The sequence below is a fragment of the Neodiprion pinetum genome, chromosome 6 (genome assembly GCF_021155775.2).
Source record: "Neodiprion pinetum isolate iyNeoPine1 chromosome 6, iyNeoPine1.2, whole genome shotgun sequence".
Taxonomy (NCBI): domain Eukaryota; kingdom Metazoa; phylum Arthropoda; class Insecta; order Hymenoptera; family Diprionidae; genus Neodiprion; species Neodiprion pinetum.
Genome location: NC_060237.1, coordinates 17467872 through 17478279, shown reverse-complemented (window position 1 = coordinate 17478279; position 10408 = coordinate 17467872). Strand labels below are relative to the sequence as shown.

The following is a 10408-nucleotide window of genomic DNA, read 5'->3' as shown; positions in this document are numbered from 1 at the left end:
AAATATCGTATGTATACAAAAGCGTTATTTTTTTATTACTAATCATTACAACAAATCAAAAAATTTTCGAAAAGGTGTTAGTATTAGAAGTAAGGTTTTCGGTCTTCATATGTCACACAACAGAACTTTGCTGAAATATATGGATAGTGATTTACAATGAGATGACGGTCCAGAGCAATATTCAAAGTGTTATGTATGTATCAAGAGGAATACAGTCAAGGTTTTGGTGTCAATACGGTATACAAGTGTTAAAAATTAATATTGGTAATCGGTAAATCAAGGAACACCATTATATAAATTCGCAGGGTGTGTAAGAAATGCTTGGACAGGTTTATTCGGATCCGCGACATACGGGCTTAAAATACCATGCACCATGACCATGCAAAGTGAGGGTGGAGGCTTCGATTCCAGAAGGAGTAACACAGAGCGGTAAACAATATTCCCAATATTCGTTCAGCATTCTGCCCAAAAAAGAATTCCGGCTTTGCCCAATTCTGTATAACGTACGCAGAAAAGATTCGGTTGAATTTGAGGACTTCTTATTATTATTTGAGAATCTTATCATGCACGAATATCTGAAGATTATCGATACGGAATAGGGCAAGCTGTGAGTGATTAGTATGCACCAGATTTCATAAAGTTATCGAAGCATGGAAGCATATAATAGAGAAAACGGAAGAAGAGCTTTAATTCTTTCACGTTATATTGCATGTAAGAGTGATTATTTTACCTCGGAAACAGTGCAGGACTCGCCGTGACCAGCGTGCGACTGTCCGTCCGTCTGTATGTGAAAAAAGAAAACAAATAAATCGAATGCCTAATTTTTACCGTAGAAACACAGGTGTACAAGTACGAGACGAAATAACGATAAGGGTATAAATGCAACGGGATTATTTACTGGCGGTGATCACATGCTGCTAAACGTCAAACGATTTCAAAATTGGATTCAATTAATAAGAGTATTTTTAAAAATACAACACAAATCAATACGGAATACTGCGTCACGATTCGTACAGCTATTATTGTCTAATACAGATCTTTCGCGTAATCAAAGGTAAACAATACAGGCGTACGCACAGCTCTTAACATACATATACGTATATATTACATACACATATGTATTACAAATTACAATGAGTATGCATTATAATGTCGTAAAAAGCAAAGCAAGCTGGAATGTAATCGAAAAAAAAAGAAGTAAAAATTAACACTATGTCGTTTTGCCCTCATGTAATAAATAGCGATACTTAAAGCTCACAATTTACCAATGGCTGATTTTTTTTCACGGACAATGGTATCAAGGATCGTATGTTATCGGATTAACAATAGATTGGGAGTAATGATGGTCGAAATATGGATTTAAGACGACTGGCAACGAGGTGTGTACGAATAACAGGGCCGGTAGTAACGAATCAAAAAAAGAAAAAATAAATTTACACCGAAAAAAGAGGATTGACTATATGAAATATTGAACTAGAAAGTGAGAAAATGTCGAACTAAAAAGTGACATACAAGTGAAAGCTCGTCATCGCGTCGCTAGTCGGAGAATTTTGTATGATATTTCTAGTGCTTTCACCAATGACGAGATGCACTCTCAGATAGGATGCTCATGATTCGAAAAATCACAAGACAGCCTTGGACACAAGAAAAAAAATGTGTTATTGACAAATTGTATGCATCGAAAAATTTTAACTCATTCAAAATAATGATAAAATAATAATTAATAATTTCTTGATCTTGAGTGAATTTTTGATGATCGCGACAGGACGATGATTCTCAAAAGCTTATCGAAGGTAATCATTTAATTAAACAAGTGCCGCTACCAGCCCCGAAAAAGCACTGATGCTTCTAAATAAAAGCATAACAAGCGATATCAGATAAGTAAAAAACAATTTAATCAGAAATACATTACAAAAAAAAAAAATAAATAAATAAAATAAAAAAAATTAACAAAAAAAAGATAAATTGTTACAAATTTGTCACAATATTATATGACAAAATCAAATTGGTACCAGCGTGTAATCACTTGAACGCGTGATATTACATAATTTCACAATTATTGTTTATAATCTAGTCCTCGGAAGAAGATTTTTGTCAAAACTTATACGTATGTACTATGTTAGGTTAGTGAGTTCGAAATTTTTTTATAAATCGGATGTATTATATTATAAGATAAATGGAACTGAATTTCTACCGATATATATGATTAAATGACTTCATTGCCGTGTTATATCCGCATAATTGAACATCTAACCAAATTATCAACGATATGTACGAATAACACGAGACAAATTACCTGTAATATTAATAATTATAAAAGCAAAAAACTTGACGATACATAATAAGGCATGTACCAAGGATTTGCTGCAAGTAGGTCCCCTTATTTCCTCAAAGTCAAAATTATGTGCAATGGTGTTTTCTGTGCACACTACATTGGTGTTATTTGTACAGTGCAACAGAATGTACTCATAGGTTGGGAGGAAATTTTTTTTTTTTTTTTTGTAAATAAAGCAAATGAATCATGGTCAAAAAGTAAGCGTTATTCAAAAACTATGGAATAAGTTTCTGCAGCATTGGCAATATTCTATGTTCGTGTCTTTTACTAAATATAATAATCATTATCTACGCAATGAATATAACGAACTTTGTACAATGCAACTTTTTGCATATATAATGCGAATAACGTTCCTCGACTTTGGCTCAAAACCGGATAATTAATTAGGACAATGAAAATTGAAATGCCTATTTCTCAGGGTGATTAAGAAAAGAAATATATCGGAACCTTGACTTGGGGTTGGAACGAATCTTAACTTCTATCTTTATTACAAAAATCTTGAAAAAAAATATCATATTTTGTATTAGACAAATCATAAATCAACTACTGGAAAACTACGCGAATAGCTGAGATTTTTCCCTCAATGAATTATTCGTCTTCAATCAAAATTTTAGTCAGTTTTCATGTTTGTCACTGTAAAATATCACATGATTGGACTTCGAACATACTGGTACAAGTCAAAGAGAAGTTTGATAACTTGTTTCATATGAAAATCAGTGATATCGTCAGGTTCGTACTGGAACAAACCAATCGAGTCAGTAGGCTGGCAGAAATTTTTATCCGCTGTATCATTCCACGCTAATTCCTGTGATGTAAGAGGAATTCCAGAGCTTTCGCCGGTTACGTGTATGGAAATCGTGTCATTCGAACAAGTCTTCCGAACTATGACCAGACTTTTATATCGCGATACGTTGCCTTTTTGGCACGTTAAAACAAGGGACCAAAAAATTCTGTTCGTGGTTATCCGAGGTTTGCGGCAGCCGATAACTCGAGGAACGTTTTCGTTGATGGCAGTGTCGTAATTGAAGGTCGGAAACGGGTGAAAAACTTTGTCACTGCTAAATAAGCTTTTGAAAATGCAAGGGCAGTTAATTACCTGATCTTGACTCATTCCCTCTCGCAATTCCGCTGCCAGACTCGCTTCCACGTTGAGATTCTCCTTGACCATCGGATTCAGCATCAAAAGCTCTCGGCCGGCTTGCAGGGCTGCTGCCGCCTGAAGCTCGTCACGGCATTCTTCCAAACCTTTAAGGAATGACAAGTTTATAGCGATATTAAAATCACGAGAAGTCTGTGCTATGTTGATTTCTAGTCACGCAGCTCGGAAACTTAGCGATTAACACTTTCGGTATATTGTGGTAACAAGTTGGAACTTTTCAATCATGTTGTCTGAAATAAAATTATTCCAGTATGCTGTGAACAGTAATGCGGAGAGTTTCTTTTTTAATTCCATTCGAGCGTTTTCAGGTATTTTTTTCCGCAAGAATACTGCCGGGGGACAAATAAGGAGCCGTGCGGCGTCGTTGAAAAGCTGTGATTACATTTTTCAAGACTTTTAATGATCGCCGAACTGCCGCTAAAACGTCAAAAGAAATATCGTAATTAGCAGCTTTGCTAATCGAACACTACAACTTTAAAAATCTGATTATGTTATGCAGATTTTTGCTGGACGTTACACGTATCCATTTAAAGAAGTTTCAAGAACTCGAGTAAGCGTGTAAAAACCGTATCGAAAAACAAGTTTTAAACGTAAAAAAAAATTAATCCTCAAAACAAATGGTAAAAGTAAAACTGTTTTGCCAACTCCTGCGTGTGAAAGCGTATTGCAAAAATAGATTGACAATTTGTTCGACTGCAGAAGTACAAAGAATCATAATAAGACGATCGTCGAACGTGGGCGAGCGAGCGATATTGTAATTCAGACTTCTAAGATGTTCCGTAGGCGAGGATCAGGTTTGAGCCCACCACTGATCGACGAATAAACTAAAGGAATTTAAGAATATGGACAAGTATTGCCCACGCGTTACGTCCACCTTAATACGCGTACACCAGACGCGCTGTAACTTCCTGCCACTGGGGTGTTGGACTCGCCTCGCCGAAGGATATATCTTAGGTCTAATTTTAAAAAATCGCTTTCGGAATTCGAAGTATTGCCATTTAAATAACACGAGGAACATGTCATTTTTTCTGATAAAAACACTAAGAACGGTTAAAAACGAATTGCGATGTGAGATCGATGTTTCATCAAGACTCATGACGTGTGAACAGTCCAATCTACAGACTTTGTTTTACGCAAGTGTTTATGAACAACTGTATTGCCAACAAATTTGTTACTGAAATTTTTACTTTCAAATCAATAATATACTTACTAAAGATGTTCGAAGATGTATTTTTACATAAAACTGACTTTCCAGACTTGATTGTTACTTTTGAATCGATTGAGTTACAAATTTGGCTAGTCTGCAACGGACGCTACTGTGGTAAATCAAGTTCTCTACGAAATGCTGTCAAGATCAGATTGTGAGTGGTAACGAACGTAAAGAAATGAGATTTTCCCCACGTTATTGAAATGAAAAATTTTCAAATACGACAGCGATCTTTAAAAATTACATTTAAGAGATATCCTTCAACGATAAATTGTTTTTCCACTACGTTACAACCAAGGTGATAATTACCGTTGCAATCTGGTATACGTGTGTCATGCAATTTCATGTAATCTCTGTAATCTCTTACAAAATTCATATCCGTGTAATCTTCGTGAAATCTTTGCATTATTTTAGTAATCTTTGTAATCTTTGCCGTCTCTGGGATCTTGGTAATTTTTGCAATCTCTTTGCGATCCGTGTAATCTTCTTGTAATCTTTGCAGTCTTTTCACAATCTTACCAATATTTGTATTCACGTGTAACCCGTGTAATCGTAGACAGTGCCCGTAACTTTTACAAAGTGATTGACCCCTTGATTGAAAAATGTTTTTCAAATGGTGGAAAAAAATAAAATAAAAATAAAATCGGCGCCTCGCGAATCGTCTCGCGACACCGCGGCAACTAACTTTTGTTCCGAGCTCGGAGCCGCGTCACTTCCTGAACGAGTTCCTCCAGTCGGTGTTGATCCTCAGTCCTGGCGACGAGTTCCTCGCGCGCTGCCTGCATCAGTGATTGGGCCTCGTTCGCCTTGGCGATCGCCTTGCGCTCCGCTTCCTGGGCCTCCTGAGATTCTCGGCGAGCGTCCTCGACAGCCTCCTGAAGGGCGGCGCGGTCAGCTCGCGCCTTTTCGAGCTGCTCCCGTAACCGCGCCGCCTCGTCGCGAAGATTCGTACTCTCGACTTCGGCTGCCTGCAGTCTTATCGCATAATTTTCAAGCTGGAGCTGACGCTCTCGCTCCAAACGCCCGGCCCACTCCCTGTGTCGTCGTTGCTCGGCCTGCGGTATAACAAATTTTAAATACGTTTTACATTCCGCCGTTGCGTATTTGGTGCTGGTTAATAATCACCGAAAATAATCGATTTTCGATTAAATCCTTTATTTTTTCCCGATTGATCGAGTACAATAGATTATTTTTTCTTCACGATCGGTTTTTGTTTTTCACACCCATGAACGACGCGATACAATGGCAATTTACGTGATTGAAGTATCAATTATTATCATTATCTTACTTACTAAGTACCTATTTGATACAATCAGTGAAACGCATATGAATATTTTTACCCAAAATTTAAAAATATTTTTAACGGAATTATAAATCACCAGAAAACTTTTCCAACATTAAGACTACGTACTGAAATTTACGAAATAATCAATTAATTGGTGTATTTTTATCGATTTAATCGAGTCATGATCGATTATTTTTAGGTTAGTAGCCAAAGGTCCCTTACCAAATAACGAGCAGCGCTTGTATTTTATAAGGGACCTTCCTAACGTATCAGTAATTCAGTACAGTAAAGTAAACTGTTCAGCTCGGTAAAGTAAAATACGTTCAACAATTGCAAACTTCGGAAATTTGGGATAGGACGTTATTTAATTTAAGATTACACCGCTAGCTTTAAATTTTTTCCAGACGTTCATTTCAAACTCCTTTGATCTAAAATTTCGTTTTATTTCCATTCGTTGCAGTCTATCAAAGTGTAGAGCACTAAAAAAATATGGCTGATTAAAATTACTTAAAATGGCTTTAATAGGTTTGACTTGAATTTGTTCTTTGACTCTGTTCAATCAATAGGACTCGCATATACGAGTAAACTGGTAAAATATACGAAAAATTGAGCTGATCGAATATTCTGAAGAATTTCAAAATGTATATTTGTAGACTCTGAAGTAGGAAATATATCTAGATTCAGGTGATTTTAGAAATGAAGTAACATCATATATTTTCTCGAAGAATTGGGAGCTTCCAGGAAATGGAATTCTTGTCATTCGAATCAGTCTTCAAATACATTACAAGTTTTGGCAATTTCCAAACAATTCGAAAATTCCACACCACAGTGAACAAAACACTAACACATTTTCTATCAACTATTGCTAAACTTTTATTAGCAGTATTTTTTCGGACGCTTACCTGTACATACAGGATGATAAGCTAATGCTGAATAATATGTTAAAATGATTGAACACCCCAACGAATGAACAGAACTAGTTTATAATCAGGAAAAAAGATTCACAAAGATAATTCTGACTATAGCTATACCTATACATCTTTAACCGGAATTAAATTAGACCACGTATCGTAATGGAATTGAATTACCGAATGCGTGCAGAATAAAGACTTGCGTCTATTTATATTTAATGGGGTCAGCCACAAATCGGTTTTGACGTAAACTAATTATGGAATTCTATCAAAGTCACCGCCATGCGAAATCGCAAGAACGGATTGATTTATGAGAAAGCTGCGGAGGTGAAGGTACGATAATTATCTCCGTTTTTTAAGTTTCTTAATTTTTTAATGAATACTTCAACCGCATCCGTATAAAATATTCCACGCCGATCGGCCTCATTATCAGGTTCAACCCTAATCACCTAGGATTTAACCGATAATTCATTTCATTTTCACTTTTTTAATTTGTATATAATAAACTGCAGCCAAAATACTCTGTAAATATCCGGAATTCATCCGTATTGAAGAAGAAACGTTCACTATATACAAGACTTTTTGAATTCTTTCAGGTACATCAGAAAACTATCTTAGATCTCTGCCGAGAAGATGGAAAATATTATATAAAAAGTCCGAGTTGCATGAAGTTTAGTCTCGACTTGGCATGGAGCGATCCATGTATACTTATATATTACTTTAAAGAGAATATAGAATTAGAGAAGACGTTCAAACTCCCCTGTGCAGTTTTCTTTTCTAAGCTTATCGACCGTTGGCAAATCCCATTACGTAACACGTATGACTCGTACAACGTCATAGATCACGTATCTTATGTATCCTCTACCACTATATGTATACCTTCGGACGTCTCGCATTATCCCGTAATCTATTTACTGGATAATGTATCAGCCAAACGTTTAAAAACAATATAATAATTACGGGAGCATTTCATTGCAATAGTTCATCCAACCTTTGATATCCAAATCGATGAATGTTAGCCTATACGAATCTTCGATGAAGTTATGCGATTTTCTATTTCTTTCAAATATCATTCGGAACAATCGTGTTTTCAACACTGATAACTGGTTTCGCACAAGTAATAACTTCGTAGATGAAGAAACTCCTCTCATTACCCAAACTCAAATGACTGGTCTAAGATTTTTACCTGCCACACTGAGAGAAATTTTTAGTTCCGGTTACTGCTCAGTCCTGGACTATTTTCATTTCTTATCAAAATGGAAAAATATAGTTCTAGGTACAAAATGAAAATTATTTTTCTAGCCGTTACCGGAAAGTCTGGTATCCGTTACTATTCTTTCTCATTACGATCACTGGTACTATATTTTCTTGTAACCGTTGCGAAAATTTAATGCTTGTGCAACGATAAATTGACGTTAAAGCCTTGTTTAACTAAAAAAGTAGAGTAAACCTCGCAAACTGATTTTGCGTTGCAATTACCAAAAAAGGATCGACGATAGCGCAAAATGTTTACGCGTACCTCGTTTTTCGTAATCCCAACAATATTCAAACAGTTTTGTTTAACGATACCTGTTTTACCGAATTTTTCTAGTTACTGTAACAAATGAAATTTTCTCATTGCACCTGAAGACCGGGCTATAGAATTTATATTCGTTAAATTCGACTTGGAATTCTCACCTGAAGTCGTTCTTCGGCTCTTGTCTCGGCGTCGCGCTGCGCCTCTTCAAGCATGAGGACCCTGGCCTGTAGGGTGGCATTTTCCTGTTTCGCCCTGGCGTATCGTTCCTCGCCTGCAGAGCGGGTGTCCGCCAAAGCGTCCATTTGCTCTTGAAGCAATTGAACCTGGAACAAAAGTGAAAGAAGAAAAGTTGAACAAGAGGATCGAAAAGATGTCCAATACTCAAACTTGCGCTTGTCAAGTGTCACTGTGGTTGAAAAATTAGTAAATCGATCAGCTTATGCAAGAATCTAATTACGATTAGATAAAAATAAACCTTTGCCGATATACTCTGTGTAATTCTTATTAATACGCAAATAAATATCCGTATATATGTATATACAGTACTTCATTGAGCTTGGTGAGCGAGTTTTGGAACAAGCGTCGGAACATTTTTCACCGTTTGAATTTGCCCGTCCGCAAGATTGAGAGGACATTGCCGAGTTGACTATTTTTGATCGTTCTTTTGGAAACCTGCCACTTATACGCAGTCTGCCAAACAGCGTCAGGAAAACATGGCCACGATTTCAAAATCGCTCTTGTGCATATGGCCGTGATGATCTTCGTCATGGCCGACGGAGTTAAATCTGTCGATATGAAGTTTCATACGCTCGATCGATCAGCTTTAATTATTTTCTACGATAATGTGCTATATTGGTAACGAAATGGACACCACTGATAGTGGCGAAGTTAAAACGCCTCGTCACTGACTTTTATCTAACGGGAATCGAAAAGAGAAGGGAAAAAATATTCGTCGTAATTACGGCACGTGATCGTTACCAAGCTGATTGTTCGGAAAAGGTGAAAAATACACATTGCATGAAAAATTAGATCGTAAATGGTCTGTGCATTATTTTTATTTTTCTCTACGAAAAAAACAAGTCGAGAGTACAATCTTCCGACAAATCGTTACATGTACAAATCAATTATTGCCGACAATGACATAAATTAACCGAAGGTTTACAATTGTAATTTGAATCAATTGTTTCCGTATAAGATCATGCGGGTACCTGTGCCGAATGTTATAGGCACCAAATTTGAGTCTATCCAAAATAGAAATATCTGAAATAGATGGCAGGTTGATTTATATTCACTACGTAGCTGTGAGGGATTCGGGTTGCTACTTCAAAATTGGATCACTGTTTCGGTTAGAATCATAAGTCATTACGAAGTGAAATAGATGTGTATATAAACCTATATCACTTAATGTGTAAAATCCTCACAATAAAAATAATCATTTTAGAAAATGATATATATAGAAAATAATATGTATAGAATAAACGTCATCGAGTTGTATCTTTGACCGATTTACTTCGAATTAGCATCGGCAGGTATTTGAGATTTATTATTTTTAAATTTGTAAACAGGTACACGATGTGAACTTAAGTATTTCAGGTATTGCTATACCTTATACAATATATGTTACAAATAAGTTCTAAATGAATCAGAATACTTGCTCTGAGGACTGGTAATGCGTTTAAAATATACGAGGAGCGTTTGATTTGCCAATCAGTTTGAATTCTCGGAGTTTAGATTATTCAGTGTAACTAACAATAAGTATGAATCAACTCTATCAAGTGCGGAAAATGCAGCTTTCGTCACAATATCATAAAATTGTATTCTGAGAAACACAATGACGCGAATAAAGGTTCAGGCTTTCCGAATCTAGTATTGGTTCATTTTCATCAACATTATTGCGGTAATCTTTTTCAAACCTTTCGACGAAAATTCGAATAACCGTGTAAACCAAAATATTCGTGTCGTCGAAAGCTACTTCTATTCGTAAGAAAGAGG

General features: G+C 36.2%; 1 protein-coding gene across 4 annotated transcripts in view; it reads right to left on the bottom strand.

The window, feature by feature from the left end:
- The window catches only part of nuf (rab11 family-interacting protein nuf), a 76961-nt gene that overhangs the window by 5710 nt on the left and 60843 nt on the right, over positions 1–10408 (bottom strand). For 3 of the 4 annotated variants that reach the window (XM_046631520.2, XM_046631521.2, XM_046631523.2), the window contains 4 exons: positions 8575–8739; positions 5387–5756; positions 3432–3580; positions 731–781 (listed from right to left, as the gene is read on the bottom strand). In XM_046631520.2, coding sequence (XP_046487476.1) covers positions 731–781; positions 3432–3580; positions 5387–5756; positions 8575–8739 — 735 coding nt within the window. The remainder of the gene's footprint in view (positions 1–730; positions 782–3431; positions 3581–5386; positions 5757–8574; positions 8740–10408) is intronic. The other variant, XM_046631522.2, reaches the window with a different exon arrangement.